Genomic DNA, 17,500 nt, shown 5'->3' with positions numbered 1-17,500 from the left:
TTGCCTTGTGACAAGTAGTATGCTATGACAAAGTTGAAACCATGTCATATACCACTAGTGTTGTAATTACGTCTGTAAGGGTACTTCTACTTTATTACAATTCTGGTTATTGACTAAGTGTCAGTACCTGCATTCAGGGCTGCTGACATCTTTGGCTGGGCCCCAAATCCAATACATAGGCCTACAATGTAATGATTATTCATTTCTGGGCCCCCTGTCTCTTTGGGCCTGGGACAAGTGACCCCTTTGTCCCCAATCCCCCTCCCCCCCCCAAAAAAAAACAAAAAAACACACACACACACACACACACACACACACACACACACACACACACACACACACACACACACCTGTCAGCGGCCCTGCCTGCATTATTCCTCAGGACACAGTCGTCCCTCTCTATGCCCCTCTTCCTCTGGTCCCTCTCTATAGTCCACCATATAATGTTGTTGTTACTGTGTGTGTACACCAGAAGCTACCCAAGATACCCAAGTAGCCAAGGTTGTTTAAGAAGTTCCACCATGAATTTGCTGTATTCGCTCTGGACGTGACATAGACATGTTTGATTTACCCAATCACAGCATGACTCTGGCTTGTCAGATATAGACATTCTAATAGGTTTTCACCAAACTGTTAGCCTGGTAAACCAGCGCCACCTGCTGGACGCTGAAAATTTTTCAGCTGCGGGTGGGTCTGGTATCGAACAATTATTCATTTTGAATCTTGCCCTGAATCTATGGAACGCTAAATGAGCCACGCTTAATTAAATAAATATGCCAACAAATAATTATTTAAATGTGTCATTAATTTATTTAAAGTAGAAAAGTATTTAAAGAACTCCTTTCACCATTTAAGTAATTATTGAATTATATTCATTTAATTATTTCATGGCCCGTGTGTTACAGCACATTATGAAATAATGTATCTGTCAAACTCACCCATCAAAGTCTGTGGGCGTATCCTAAAATCTGATTGGTTGCACTGCCTATCAAGTCAAAACAGATCGAGCGTAGAGCTGATCATAGGAAAGATTTTGTCGGACGTTCCTGTGTATGTAGAACTAACGTGAATCACCCAGATCGGTGAGGTAAAAGGTGACCCGCCAGCATTCATTCACCGCGTTCAACATTTCAACTGGTAAGTCCATTTTTATAAAAATGTGTAAATTTACACATGGTTAATGTTTTGACCGGGGTTAAGCAAGTTCAATTTGAACGGAATGGCTAACCTTAGCAAGCAGCTGTCTACCAGCTAGCTTACTGTGTGCTCAGATAGTGGTTGTGCTACTGTTGAGATATAATGGGCTATGGCAGATAGTATATTCATCTGTTTTTTGTTGTTTCACTAAAAGCCCATGATGTGATATGTTGATGAGCAAGGATGAGACGTGTGCATTTGACGTGCAAGTGGATAGTGTAATGATCGAGTGCCCCAGCCCAGCCATCCTTGAAAAATCTGTGCATGCATGTAAATTAACCGAGATGTAGAACTAGTTGCTTCGTCGAAACAATCTGACTTCGCTGTAGTAGCGATGTGTGTGAACATATTGTAGCACATACTCTGTGTGTACGTCTATTCCAGGCAACTGATTACTGCCCGTCTCTCTTTCGCTAGCTGCTACTGCTGCCATTGGTTTTCTTGACCAAAAGCTTTTTTATATTTTTACAGTGAAGATGGGACTGGGACTGGGACTGGGATGGATGAACTGATGGCAAAGCCGAGTACCTACCAAAGAAGTGACAAGTGACTGCACGAGAATGCCCCACAGACCACGGCAGAATGCTGACAGGAACAGCAACAAAACCAACTTCAGATGCATCATGTTACTTTTACGTTTCTGACATACCATGGCCACAAAGTAGTAACTTCTATTACATGTGACATGGGGTCAGCCCTATATGCTCCCACATCCCATTAGTCCCATATAGCTTCCACAGAGGTTATCTTGTATTGTATTGTTATTGAACTGACGTGGGTTTAAGCATGATTCCACCCTGGTTGTGGTTTAGTTAAGTCCATCTCTACTATTATGAGTAGAGCATGGTTAGAGGTCATTACATTGTGGTTTAGAGGTAGGTATGGCTGGTGTTAACTGACTGTTAGGCACGATTTCAATGAGGTTAGGGAAAGGTTTTTGGGTGGAACAGTACCATTGCCCTGCGGGACAATTCAGTCTATTTTCTTTCCCCTTTTTTGTTTTCAGTGTTTGTGATGTGGGACGGGCTGTGGGAACATAGACACACTCCCTTTTGTAGACACTATTACTCAAAATTGTTACACATAATAACTTGACCCTTCCCTCTCATTCCAGTCTCACATCAAAAACATCACCAAATCTGCCTTTTTCTATCTCAAGAACATCTCCAGACTCCGGCCCTCACTCTCCGACTCTGTGACCGAAACACTTATCCATCCTTGAAAGGCGCTATATAAAACCAAGTTGTTATTATTATTATTATATAACAAGATATGTCTCAATTGTTTAACAGTTGACCAATAACGATTATCTAACCCTTATAGTGACAGTTAAGGGTTTATCGAAGTGAAAATACTGTAGGCCCCTAGGCCCTACAGGGGCAAATTATTATCAGCAGTTGTAGCATACCAGCTATATTGTATTGATGGTATTCATAGAACCAGTGTTTCGCAGCCTTTTTTTAGGCGAGGCACCCTTCCAATTCATGAAAAATTTCAAGGCACCCCAAACCAACAAGCATCGCATCCGATACCACACAAGCTTAGAAAAGTAACACATTTGGTCACACGACCTACGTTTGAAGTTGCAGCTTACTGGGGTGACCTAAATTTACTTTATTGTGCGTAAATGGCAGATGAAAGATTCCACTGACTAGCATTAACTTATCAATTTAGACAAATATATCTTATATTACATAATTTATTTATCAGCCACTTTTCCCCGGCACCCCTGTTGAGAAACACTGGACTAATCGATATATCTAGTCACGAAAAAAAGAGACTTACTCCAACCTTTGACAAACCTTCCTGGCCTCTTGCACAGGGATGAAAAAATTCTTTCAGCTCACATTGGTCTTTAAATCTGCATAGTAGCTTATTTACTCCAAGATACAACGTCCAATTCATACGTGCTGGACAATTTTAGGATTCAATAAAGCTGATATAGTACCCATTTGTCAAGAGTAAGAGCATGTCAGAAGATTGAACAAAGGTCTCGACTCTAGGCTTCTTTGTGGAAAACTAACAGTCTATAGCAGCCTGTAGATGGAGTAAACATGTACAGCATCACAACTTCTTCACTGTTACAAATATGTGGCATATTTGGATAGTACGTGCCTCTTTCACTGCTTGTAAATATTGTAATTATTGATGGCTAGTCTTCCTCTTGTTATTTATGCCTCCAATAGATACTTTGACTAGAAAGTTAACTTGGCTCAGTTCATGCTGAAAAGAAGATACAATTATTGACAAAGACGAACATTTATTAAATCTGTTCAATTGTGTTTCTGCAGGGAAAGAGCAAGAACAAAATACAGGAAATTGATCTGAAGTGCACAAAATGTGTATCAATGTGAGGTTAGAATAACGTATTAGTTGCTTAAAGATGGCTTACAAGTCTACATCAATTGCACGATTTAAAGGATTTATAGGTTGCATGCATAGAAATACTGAAACATGCAGTGAAATTAGAGTTGTGTGCCTATACTGGGCGTAGCAAGGTTTCTCGCAGGGGAGCTGTCCGCAGCAGCCTCCTCTGGTCTTGGTGGACACGTCGTGGAACTCATCCCTATCTGCAACCTTGGTTGACCACCTCAGTGCTATGATGTGTTTGGCCTCGGCTTGGATGGCAGGTTGACTGCAGTTAAACATGGGAAGAAAGATGGACCAAGTTGTGCAGAATTATATAAACAAGACTGAACTGGGATATACATACATTTAGGAAAATCATGGTGTAACAAAGAATGGTGTAACTGAACCTTGGGGCCCACCTCTGACCCAATAAACAACAAAACCCACAGACCAATATTATTTGAAGGCACACTTGGAATACTGTCCACATTGCGCCCAGTTTGAGAATGAGTGTAATCACTCTACTTTCCTTCTGGCCTCCAGCGCTTTAACCCATTGTAGCCTGGAGACACATATACGCTGCATTCAGGTTCTTGAGATTTTAATTAAAAAATGTGGGTATGTTAGAGCTGAATGAACACATTGTAATGGATAACGTGTGTGGTGAGTTGTATAGTAAGTGAGTGCGTCTGAGAGTGCTTGACTGATTGTATAGTTAGCTTTTTTTTTCCAATGATACAAGCATGTCATGTTCTGTATTCGTGTACAATAAAAGTGTAGTACTAGACTACAATGATGATACAGGCCTTGTTTATCTGCGGTTTTCTTGACAGATTTCATTTGACTGGCTCTCTGATCCAGGTGTTGTGGGCAGTCAGGCTTTGTTGATTATCTGCATAAATAATACACATAAAGTCAGATGATCCATGATCAGTGCAAGCTTGCAATGTCAGCTAAATTGATACTGTGCCATTTGTGGAAATAAGCTCATATTACGCCTCCCCTTGAGTTAAATGATCGAGGTTTACCTTCCTCCTGTAATTTCAATCGTTTTCAGAGTATGGACTACCTCCATGCTCCATGCTAGTGATAAACATTGAATCCTATGAGACCAGCTGGCGGCTAGAGAAAGGTAGAACTCAATCATTTAACTCACAGGGAGGTGTGATATGAGCTTATTTCCACAGCACAGTAGTAGTAGTAGCTTTATGTCCCAGTATTGGCAATTGTTTTGCAGTGGGTGGTACACTTCTCACACCCGCACACACAAAACATTTAACAGATAAAGAATTAAAAAAAAAAGGTAGAGGGGTTAAGATAAAATAGTAATCTAAAAGAAAGCTCTACAGAATAAATCTAAAAAGTATCACTTCAACACTTGATTAGTAAAATAAGGTTTGATTGTACCACATTAAGATGGTAAGTGGGTTACTTTTTACCATTTCCATACATGGATGCAATATACTGTATAATACCACAACGCAGATGATGTCCAGAAAGATCCCGGTTGGGCGAAGGTCCAACTCGGTCATGGCACCAATGTGACAGACATTGTCTTGTGTAGGGCTAGTCTGTATGGACATCAGTAGGCCGGTTTGGTCTCAGTATCCCTTTTTTATTTCTGAAAATACAGTGTGATACAGATGTGGGAATTACAGCAGATCTTACAACAGATTACTTCTATTCATCTTCCACAATGTTCTGATTAAAACCAGTGTGTGTGTGTGTGTGAGTGAGACAGTGAAGAACGCACTTTATAGTATACAATGACAGACATAAACACATTAAGTACATAAAACAATAAGCGAGGCTACTCTACATGAGGTTACATTGTGGAATACTATGACATTGATAACAACAGTAGGCCTACTGCCCTACAAAGACAAAATGCAACATTTTTAATCCGTGCTTAACATGCCAAATCAGTTTAACTTATTTAACTGCATTACGTGACAATACATGATTCATATTCAAGAGAGCGAAAATAGTCTCGGACCGTTCATGAACATAACTGGACAGATCTAGTCCCAGAATGTTCTGAAGTTGAACTAGTAAGCCAAGCACTGGGAGGTACCTTTAATGTACCAGTACTATTGATATTCATACCATTTGCTAGTGACCAAGCTATCCACCTTGAATTCGCAAACTAATCAATTCAGCTTGCTTGTTTTCTATGGTGTGATAAGTAACTGGTAATTTGTTGTGTAGTGATGCCTGCTAATGCTATTTTTCTAGCACTAGCACCCTCCTAGAAGAGTAAGTTATCGCTAGTTGACGTCTCGATCCCATTCAAAAACTGGAGCGTCCGCCAACATTATTATTGAACAACGTTGGTAATGTTTCTTAGCATACCATCTACTCTGTTTTGCCAACAAATGACTCGTTGTCTGCGGTCACTCTGACTGTGCTACTTATGACAATAATTCAATTAGCATTACCACGGTGAAAATGAGACCACGTAGCCGGCTATTTCCAACGTTTTGTCAGGTTACACAACGGCAAATGCCTTTCAAAATTGTCTACATTACCTGTGAGAAAGTGTGTCAAACAACTAACACGATGATGGAGGAGATTTGGTTCCCGGATCCCCTGGATAGGCCGCGAGGAAGCCAAGAAGAACTTGGAGGCAGCTGTCATCCTCAACGTATCTCGACAACATGCATCCACTCCTTTTAAAACTTCATGGCCAACAAGCTAATTTTACGAATACATTTCCCTAAAGATAAAACTCTAAGCCTTTCACTTGAAATGTTGACAGTACTACAGTCCCAATCACTCACAACCCTTTTTGGTCATATTTCGAATAGAACCAGCTTTCCTCCTTGATCCATTCATGTCATGTAGGAGGTGTTACGCTTCAGGCCAAAGCAGTCGATAACACCAGATTGGCACTAGTCCCGCCCGTTTGCGTCAGTGGTTCCGCCCACTGACTTTGATGGGTGAGATTGACAGATTAATTTAATTAATGGTGTGCTGAAACACACGTAACATGAAATAATTAAATAAATAAATTAAATAATGAATTGAATTGCGAAAGAAATATTTAACATTACATTATATAAATTGCCATTTAATTCATAAATTATATATTTAATGCCAATTTTAATTATTTAATTCTACTTTAAATTAATTAGTGACACATTCAATTAATTATTTGTTGGTGTATTTATTTAATTAAGCGTGGCTCATTTAGCGTTCCATATGAATCTGGCAAGATGGTAACTAAACCAATCACAACGCAGAGATGTGTTTTGAATCAACGCGGGCGGGGCAGAGGGTTCTGGGGCGGGGTTTTGAGGGAGTGACGACATAGCAGTGAGACGCTGGGCAGTGGAGAAAGCACAACAAGAAAGATGGCGGCAATGGAACAGCGCTCGTTTGATGCATTGGCGTCAGTTTTGGAAGAATTAGACTTGGGGTTTTCGTTAAAACGTGAGCAAGAGGAGGCTCTACGTTCATTCATCTTTAAGAAGGACGTTTTCGCCGTGTTACCGACAGGCTATGGCAAAAGTCTTATCTACCAGTTAACTCCACTGGTAGCCGAAATGATGGGGCTCTTTGAAAACCCGATGGTAGTACCGGTAGTCGTCTCGCCCTTGTTAGCCCTAATGGTAGAAGAAGGAGGCGAGCAATTTTGGACTCACTGCCATGCAACTGGGCGTCGATAACCCAGCAAACATAAAAATATGTCGTCAGTGCCAGTTGGTCTTCGGAGCAGTCAGGAGGCATGGCTTTTGCTGAACGCGACGTGTTGTCTTCCAAGACAAGGTCCTCGGAGTGGACGAGGTTCACCTCATATAATGGTAAGTGGCATGCTCTTAACAACGTCAGGGTGTGTGTAAAGTATATTCCTAAAAGATGACGGTAATGATTTGGTAAACGCTTCACCCTGTTGCCATTGTAACAGATAGACTGTCGCCCCGGACGTCTCCCTTTTTAATCTCAGTTTACAGTCTTTAATGTTGACTATCTAAACAAAGTCTATGGTCGTAAGATTGAAGTTTACATGGACGTTGTGCGAGATGAGCGTGGGGCTGATTGACTGGGGAAACGGCTGTGTACGGCGGCTAGAGGAGACACTGCGTCTTAAGTTACATTTATTACACTTTGGAAATTAGTACACTGCACTTCGACGAGACCAGCATGGCGTCGCACTAAAATAACATCGATGCTATGGAGCTAATAGTGCCATACCGGTGGAGTGATCTACACTAGAATCACACTGATACCGTGTATTCAGACAGTTAATACACCGAGTAAACCAACGAAAACACTTCTGAGACTCATTCTTGTGCGTGATTGTATTCTCAAACACTTCAGTGCGGTGAGCATTCCGAGAAACCATCTCCAGTCAATCGAGCCCCTCGATGATCTCTCACAACGCACTTGCTCAATTATGTTGAATTAATTGTTCCGGTGATGTGGAAATAACACTAAGAAGCTAGTTTATATGGACTTAATTGCTTTGTGATTGAAGAATAACGTACTGATTTTCCACAGGGGGAAACGTGACAAAGGGGCAAGCTAGGAGAACACATCTGACAGACAAAAAGGTTTCATCAAAGACACACAGACAGGTAAGCTAGTTCTATCATCTGTGGAAAGATGTCTTGGTTGTACTTTATCATAGCCAAATGTTGTGTTTGAGTTAAGGACTGTTCCCCACCCCATCTGAGTTATTGAGGGGTTGGTCTGTGTTAACAATATCCAGCAGTCTATTAGGCCTACAATCTGTTGTCACAAGTTAACACACTGATTGTAATAGGTAGTGTGAATGTTAATGAGGATCATGTCTGTGTGCTTGATCTTAACAATATGCAACTGTACCAGTTCACCAGCGAAAATATAGGCTACTGTTTGTCTGCCAGCTACATTCTTTTTTTTCTTTTGTGCAAGCTCCTGAAGTAAAGGACCTACACAGGACCTTCATATCAAGGACATTGACTGTGTGGATCTCGAGGTGCAGTTACCCAAAAGTTGCTACCCACGGAATACCAGGTTTTGAGGGATCCTGCCAGAGCAGAGAATCAACAGTAAGTCATATCTTAACTTCACACAAATACACATACAAGGGTGTGCCCAACACACATGTACTTCATAATATAGTATTTTCTAAGTGATGAGGCAAATTGAGGAATACATATTGGCCTGGTTCAGTCAAGTGGAGTTGTCTGTTTCAAGCTACAGGTGTTTGCAAGGCAATTTATTATTTGTCGAAATTAAGGCAAATTTCATACATGTGTGTGACCATTCATCTTGCCACCTGTATTATTTTGTAGTAGGAAGGCAGAAGTCTTATGGCAGTGTGATGCTACAGTAATGCTTACAGTAATTTAAAGAGTATAGTTTACCTTCCTTAAAGCAATGTTGGGATATATGCCTTGCTCAAGGACACTTTAGGCATGGATGGAGGTGTATGCAGTGGTCAGAGATTTGAGTCAGCAACCCTAGTCTGATCTTAAGACCACCTCACTAATCATTATGCCACACTGCCCACCATGTTAACAAACTACAATATCAAGCCCCCCTTTGCCGGTATTCATGACTCATGATTTTTTCTGTTTGATTTGTTGTTATTGACAGGATACATTGAAGAGGAGACTCCGACATGACCGCCGGCATCTTGTGTTATTCACCCCCACCACTTGTAATACTGAATGCCTGAATTGTTGTTTGCTGCTCAGACTTTGTCAACAGATATGGTCTTCGACATGTTACCCTTAGGTGTGGAAACAGATTGTGACAGTCCAGCAAAATGAGCCAGACAGATAGTAACACTGAAAAAGGACAACGTTGTTCCCATGGCCTCCCACTGCAGAAGACTACAGACGTTCAGTGAAGCACAAACAGCTGTTCCTCTTGTACTTAATAATTTAGTCAGCTGGATTCTAGGTGCCACTAAGGAGCCAACAGTGGATAATTTTGTCAACATTTCAATGGCATACATTAAAAGGGCAGCCTGTAATTGTTTGCCTTGCCTCCATCTTCCTTGCCACCAAGGGGTTGTAGACTGATGCCCTAGTCCTCCTGTTTAGGTACAACCATGCAGTTAGGCCAGTCTATTGAAGCATATACTTATGACTGTTTGTATGTGTTGTGTATCCAGGGCTCTAAATTAACTTTTTCCACCACCAGCCAATTTGGCTAGTAGACATTTTTTCTTACTAGCCAAATGGAAGGTCAACTAGCCATTTTTTTCTCACCAAAATAAACCATGCGTTAATTATGTTGCTTTTAATTATTTTATTAAACTAGGCTATGTCCTCAACACAGATAAACAATATAAATATTATACTCAATATAATTCAGTCTATTCTATAATTATTTAGTAATTATATTTTTATTACCTGCATTTCATTATTTTTCATTCCATTTCCATATACTGCACAGACAGCCAAACACTAGCCTATTAGGCTACCTCACACACCATCACCCAAACCTCACATACAGTATAGGCCTACAACTCACACAAACACAGCATGCCTTCAACACTAATGTCACACACATACCAGACTTTCAACATAGCCAAACACACACACACAACCAAACACTGCAAAACCTCATATTCCCTACACAGCATCACTTCACCTGTCTTCTGTGCATTGTCCATGGTATTTAACCCAATGTGTGTGAAGGAGAGAAGAGATGAAGGGAGGAGAAGGAGACGAGAGGAGGACAGGAGACACCCCCCCCCGCGCGCGCGCACGCACACACACCTACACAGTGCCTGAATGATGTCTGCATTGTGTGTTTATGCTGCTGCTGCGTGACACCTTCAAGTTCCTCCAGGTCAAATTCATATTAGCTTTACTTACGATGCGCTTGGAATGACAATTACCGTTACGCTATGTCAACTAGATATCCAATAACACCACGGAGACCATGCTTACTTTGTTACTTTCGTCGCTAGTTTTTGTTATCTTTTTTTCACTTACTTGTGTCATACCCGTGCAGGGTCTTTGCGATGGCGTGGGCGTTATTAGGAAACGACAACTCCATCGTTTGTAGTTGCGAGGACCTCGCAAATATCAGACGGCTTCTGACGGCAACGACACTGTTTTGACAGACAGCTGTTCTAACTCCTGTCCCTCCACTCACGCGGGCCGTTTTCGCTCCACCAATACTCTATTTCACTGTCACAACGCTACTGTTACTTGCATTCATCGACACATAACCGTGCTTTAACCACTGCCACATTATTTTTCATCAGACCAAAACCTACAAAACCAAAGTAATCCGCGCTAGTCCGCTAATTGAACATATTTTATCAACACTAGTTCCAGCGCGCGGGTATCAAACACGCAGCCAATGGATGTGAGGCTGCCTTATTGTGATTAACGGTCAGCCAATGGGTGTGGGCTACATCATGACGGTAGGACTAATGTTCATGGGTAATGTAGGCGACGTTTTGACGTTCATCAGACGGCAGCTACAGATCTGTGCGTGCAGCTGTTTAACATTCAGTCGGGCACGCGCTACCGGCCAATTTGGCTACTGGATGATTTTTTCTACCAGCCAAATTGATTTTTCACCCGCATTTGGCGTGTTGGCGTGCGTTAATTTAGAGCCCTGTGTGTATCTAGTAATGGATAAATTACCACATGAATAACTGCATATTCATTATATTGATAATTATAATGGCTTCCATTATTGATTAAAAAGGGATCTACCACCACTTGCATTATTGTTTTGTTATAAATGAAGCACTGTTAGGAATCCAGGAAGACGGATGCAGAGGCACTCAAGGTTGCATTTTTTTTTTTTTTACTTTATTTGGCTACAATGCCTCAGCATCTGTCTTCCTGGACCAAGTTTGACAGCCCCTACACTGATGAGCACCAAGGAAAAAAGGTGAAGACCCAGAAGCACTCCAATTACCTGCTTGTGTTTGATAATGTTAGGATCCATTTATCCCACTTTAAATGCATGAATATCACTGAAAATTGGAATTGTTTCCATTTTTTTTTTTTTTAAATGTATATATCATGAAAGGTAACTTGCATTGCCTTTTGAAGCACAGTTTAACAGTTGGACCACTTTGTATAGCCTATATGAACGATCATTATTGATCTTGGATATTATTGATATTGTAGGCCTATTTCTATTTGGGCTCATGTCTTTGCCTTTGGCACCCTCATGCATTATTGTTCTTCAAGATAGAAATTAATCACGGTCATTCTTAACTGTTAAGAATCAATCTGTCTTCCTTAGAGATATATATATTATAAAAACCTTAGTTTAGTACAATTTGTGGAACGCAAGAGGACTGATAGCTGTCCAAATCGGCAACGTGATTGGTTTAGCGCGGTCACGTGGTGTATCGTGTCTCCTCATTCAGCTAAGGAAATTCCTTCTGTAAACGTCTATACCCTTGGATGTTTTCACGATCCGAACCTCTCTGAAGTGAAACATAGTGTAGCGTTTGGTAGCCAGGGAACACACAGGATGTAGACAGAAGTGTCCGTTTAATGGAGACAGTTGGCCACAGCCACGCCACATAAAAATCATGAACAAATAGGCCTACACTGCTTACCAGTAACCCAACTGTAGCACAGCTGCTACGTAGATCTCTCACAGTAAACAGAGAGAACTCCCCGCTCCCCTTATTCGAACCCCAACAGTGCCTCGCACCCACCAAACCATAGAACAGAATCATAGAACCGATGCGTACACAACTTAAGTAACCCCCCAGACTCGCTACAATAGTTTTGGTCATCTTATGGACATCGTGTTCGGATGCTGTAGAGCGAGAATGAACGAAAATTGAGGTGACCTGACGGCCTATAAATAGGAAGATCTCTTTCAAGTCTGTTTAACACCGTGGGCTTCCTCGATGCATGCGAGACGTTCGCTGAAACCGACAAAGCTGAAGTTGAACTTTGGAACAGTTTTGTATAGTGTTGTAGTACACCGGCAACTCGCATGTCTTTTTGGCAAAAGCGACAACTAGTCCGACTCCATCTCAAAACGTTAAAGTTATCCACGGTCCTGCTCACAGCTTCACTACTTCCCTTGTTTACAGTCCCCTCTCCACCACAGCTGTCTGTCGCGCTTACTACGTCACAGTCAGTTGCGCTGATTGGTCAGAGCGTTGGCCTATTAGCACAGACATGGTTTGAAAGACAACGGGTTGTGCTCATCAACAATGTTCCGTTTGATCCATTCATCAGAGCCAGACTAAATTAAGGCATCCAATAGATTTAGGCTGGTTTATCAGGCTACCAAACTGTGTCATACAGATCATAACCATAACATTAGCTGACTCTTACAATTTCTGAAATTCGCTCTGGTTGATCAGGTCACTTTGCTCCCGACGAACTCACAATTCGGTCCCTCAATTCGCCAACCCTCTCCATAGAGAAATAATGACTTTGGTTGCTCCAGTCACGTTTGGTTTACACCCACAGTTAGTGGCATCTGTAGTCTGTTAACCCATTGATGCCTGATGTTGCGTTGCGCAACATTGGCCCTGGCGCCTGGAGCGTCATTACACAACATTCAGGCTCATGAGATTTGAGACGACTTTATCAAAAATCTCTTTGTTTGTTTGAGATGAATGAACACATTCTAATGAAAGATGAGGGTCTTAGCTTTTAAATGACTTCTTATTGCATCTTGCATGTTTTTATGTGTTTCAGAGGCAGAGATATTTAGGTTTTTATAGGCTGAGGTCAGCTTCTCTTAAAAAGGGGTCAGGCATTCAGCACCCTTTTTTGCAGGTGCCTTAGGCGTCAATGGGTTAAGCTGGTCAAATCTCTACATATAATATGTATCTGTTTCTTAGCAACTGTAGCATATTCTGTGGAAGGTACGCTAAGCAGCTCTTCCTACACAGTCTGCCATTTGGGGCTTGGACCTGCGATCTCATATGTCGCCTACCCCCAATCCGTTCTACTGCCCAACTCTTAGTTACCATCTGTCACATGTGTCTTATGGTCCCCTTGTCACCTGTAGGCAGGTGCAGTCTGTCCTGGTGGAGGTTGTAGCAAAGAGGAGTAGAGTTGCCCATCCGGGACTTGAACCCAGACCTTCTAGAGTAGTAAACTGGGCCTCTGACCACTACACCAAATAAGCAGGCTCATTGGCATGACAGTCAGAACACACCCATAACCCTAGTGATGGTCACTCCATCACGGTCGGTAAATTACTGACACCTGTGTGTGCTATTCTCCTGTGTGTGTGTGTGTGCGTGTGTGTGCGTGTGTGTCCGTGTGTGTGTGTGTGCATGCATGTGTCTGTGTGTGTGTGTGCGTGCGTGCGTGCGTGCGTGTGTGTGTGTGTATGTGTGTGTGTGTGTGTGTGTGTGTGTGTGTGTGTTAGGCACCTGCAGCCTGCGCTGGTTGAGGAGGGACAGCGTAAGTACCTGACTGGAGAATGGTTCTACCAGGCCAAGTCCCAACGCCACCAGGACCGCATACATGGCTCCGAGATCATATGGGCCTCCATACAACGCAGACCAGGTACACACACACACACACACACGCACGCACACACACACACGCACACACGCACACACACACGCACGCACACACGCACACACGCACACACGCACACACGCACACAGGGCCGCTGACAGCTTTGGATGGGCCAGGACAAAGTCATCTGAAAGGGCCACCCACCCAATATATTCAATGTAATGAGGATCCAATTGGGCCCCCCCCCTTGTCGGCTTCCCTGCACACACACACACACACACACACACACACACACACACACATGCGCATACACACACACACGCACACACACACACACACACACACACACACACACACACACACACACACACACACACACACACGCGCGCGCGCGCCTGTCCCAGCACCACCAAGCACACCTGCTGATCAAAACAGACACCTCACACATATGTACAGTTCCTGTTAGTTGCATTACATCACACTCAATCACATCTGTCTGGAAAACCAGGCTCCATTAACTAATCATTTAAATCAATTAGTGTGAACTTATTTAATCTTAATTGACTAACAGCAGTGCAGTGTAATAGCACTCGTTGATGGAGTTATATATGATCTATATAGGTGTTGCGTTGCTTCATAATCAATTCATAGCAGCTGTCATAAACTAATTAACTCAAGTTATAATTAAGATAGGAGGGTTTACCGATGTCATAACAGCGTAGAATGAGTTTGCCGCGAGGGGAGTCACATTTCTTCTACGGTCAATACTAGAGGCATCAAAGTAAAATGCTATGCCACTACCGCCAGGGTTGGAGTGTGGAACAGTCATGGGACTCTGTCGCTGACCATCAGCTGCAGTTCATTTGGCCACAAACTGAACACTGACAACTAGATATCGTCTTTCGACTGATTTTGCGGAGTTTCCGGATTTTGCAGATTCACAATTTTTATTCATCATGGCGTCACACCCACTGCTATGCGCACCGGAGTTACTTTTCCATCCACTGGTGTCCTCAGGCCACGCCCCTGTACTACACCGTAGCCAATGAATTTTCCATAGAGTGTTAGTTCTTATCCAATCTAAATTCTTTGGTTATGACAAACAGCAATTCAGTGTAATAGCACTCGTTAATGGATAGTACATGACTGTGTTGTGTATGATCTCGTGTTGGGGTGCCTCATAAATAATAAATTCACAGTAGCTCTTAACTGCATATTAAGATGACTCAGCATTCAGAAAAACAATTCATGAATTTTGTCAGCTCGTGTGTTGACTGAAGTGGATGTGTTGCCTGAAGTGTGTGTGTTGCCTGAAATGTGTGTGTTGGAAGAGTGTGTACTGTATTGCCTTAAGCATGTGCTTCCCTGAAGTGTGTGTGTATTGTTCTGTAGTGTGTGAGTTGCTCTAATGTGGGTGTTGTGTGTTCCTCATGCAGACTTCACTCGGAGTCTGGATCGGTCGAGGCGTGCGAGTGGGAGTGCTGCCGATGATGTCATCAGATCTCCATTACTGGAGCGCAAGGACAGGTGAGACATGGTGTGTTTTGCCCCGCCCCCTGAGGAAACTCTAGGGTCAGTTGGGGCACTAAGCGAAAATTTAAACATTCACAACAAATCACCACTACTGTAGTCTTACAGTTTTTCTCGATTGCCTCCACACAAGTTCTGGTACTTCACACACAATTCTCGGAACATCTCACCCATTTCCCAACTCCCCTAACCAATGTCACTGAACACTAAACACAATTCCTACTTAACACTCAAATTCCAGTTTTAAAACACACTCTTTTCACACCATTACACACAATTCTCTGGATTACACTCAATTTTCATAAAAAAAACACTGGGTCTCTCATGAAACACACTGTCATTCACAACACTACAATCAACTGCCATACTATGTTCACTTCCTCATCACATGGGCAAACTCTCTTCATACCGGTTTACAATCTGAAATCATCACCCCATAAGGACACACATTGCATGTGATATTGATGAAAACATGAGTGGATGCAGTGTGAAAACACATTTGTTCAGTTTTTGAACTCCAAAATCTGTTATACAAGAGATCACTTTCATGTGGTTACCCAATATTTTACAATAAATTAGTGCATTTTTTTAAAATGTCAGAAAAATATGTAAAATATATATTTTTTGCCACACATCTGTGTACTCAATGGAGGAGGCATGTGGCGATATTGCTGTTGATGCCTTCTCTGGGTGGATGCGCCATGCAAGACGGTATTGCCCTCGTTGCCTGGCCAGGGAAACTATTGCATGTGATGTGGATGAGGTCCTGTGGCCAGACCACAATAGAAGGCAGGATGAAGCAGAGTAGATGTGAGTGTGTGTGTTGTTGTTTTTTTCATAGCAATAGGCTATACAGTAATGTAATAGATTTTTTGTACTGCCAAATAGGCAGTGGGGTTTATCTTTATGTTGTTTTTGTGAAAAAGAAATAAAAATCTTTCTGTTTCTGTTTGTGTGTTGTGGGAATGAAGTTTTTCCAACTTCTGTCACAGTATCCATGCAATCCAGAACAAAAAAAGCCCAAGTTACTGGGAGAAATTAGTTTTACCCTGTGCCCAACAGTGTTTTAATGGGTCTGCAAATGTGTATTGTAGTGACTGTCTGTGTGTGTCATTTGACGACAAAATGAGGTTTTTAGAAGAGAGTACATTGTTTTGAGACAAGACGTGCATTTTTCAGAGGTAGTGAAGAGTTTGGCCCGTTGTGTGTGAGGTTTGGAGATTTGTGTGTAGAGTTTTGAGAATTTGAGGACCGATTCCGAAAATTGTGTGTAGGCAATCGAGAAACTGTAAGTTTAAAGACTTAGCTGTTATTGCAGTAACTATCTTGGGGGCCCCAAGCGTACGTGTATATACATGTACGTGTATATCACGAGAGTCGATGGTTCCATCCAAAACCTTCAGTGTATGGTGCAGTTCCAGGCTATTTATTTCATGTTATACTGAATTGCCAGGCTAGTGTGGTATGATATGATGTGGTATGGTGTCGTGTGGAGTGGTATTGTATTATATGGTATGGTGTCATATGGTGTGGTATGGTATGGCATGGTATGGTATGGTGTGGCATGCTATGGTGTGGCATGCTATGGTATGGTGTGGTGTGGTTGTGTTGTGGTGTGACATGGTGTGGTGTGACATGGTGTGGTATGGTATGGTATGGTATGGTATGGTATAGGCTTGGGCGATGTCCCCCTAATTGACAGCTGACGATGTTTACAGTGAGACGATGCGATGGACGATGACATCTTCTGGAGGGGGGGGGGGGGGGGGGGGGGGGGGAATAATTTTAAAAATATTATGATATATTTTGTATTTATTTTTTATTATTCATCTTCAGTTAAGTTATTATTTATTTTATTTAATTTAAGAGTAAGTGAAATATATTAATATTATTACATTCTCTGGGGGAAGAAAATGTTTAAACCTCAGCGTTCTTGCTCAGCTGCTTTGTGAGATGGTCGCTGAGATGCAGAGATCCCCCGCTGACCCCTCCCCCTCGCCCTTCTCGTC

General features: G+C 42.2%; 1 protein-coding gene and 2 long non-coding RNA genes across 4 annotated transcripts in view; 2 read left to right on the top strand and 1 right to left on the bottom strand.

The window, feature by feature from the left end:
• LOC134455821 (uncharacterized) overlaps nucleotides 1-17,500 on the top strand; it is a 56,359-nt gene that overhangs the window by 9,974 nt on the left and 28,885 nt on the right. For both annotated transcript variants that reach the window (XM_063207157.1, XM_063207156.1), the window contains exons 3-4: nucleotides 13,867-14,006; nucleotides 15,398-15,488. In XM_063207157.1, coding sequence (XP_063063227.1) covers nucleotides 13,867-14,006; nucleotides 15,398-15,488 — 231 coding nt within the window. The remainder of the gene's footprint in view (nucleotides 1-13,866; nucleotides 14,007-15,397; nucleotides 15,489-17,500) is intronic.
• LOC134455839 (uncharacterized) lies at nucleotides 3,438-6,731 on the bottom strand. The gene is made up of 3 exons (XR_010036170.1): nucleotides 6,075-6,731; nucleotides 5,022-5,167; nucleotides 3,438-4,438 (listed from the first exon to the last, which is right to left on the bottom strand). It is a non-coding gene; the product is annotated as an uncharacterized LOC134455839 (long non-coding RNA).
• Nucleotides 8,066-9,635, top strand: LOC134455837 (uncharacterized). Its single transcript, XR_010036168.1, has 3 exons — nucleotides 8,066-8,123; nucleotides 8,443-8,579; nucleotides 9,130-9,635. It is a non-coding gene; the product is annotated as an uncharacterized LOC134455837 (long non-coding RNA).

This window comes from Engraulis encrasicolus, chromosome 9 (genome assembly GCF_034702125.1).
Source record: "Engraulis encrasicolus isolate BLACKSEA-1 chromosome 9, IST_EnEncr_1.0, whole genome shotgun sequence".
Classification (NCBI taxonomy): domain Eukaryota; kingdom Metazoa; phylum Chordata; class Actinopteri; order Clupeiformes; family Engraulidae; genus Engraulis; species Engraulis encrasicolus.
The sequence above is the reverse complement of the archived record's forward strand: the minus strand, read 5'-3'. Positions and strand labels throughout refer to the sequence as shown.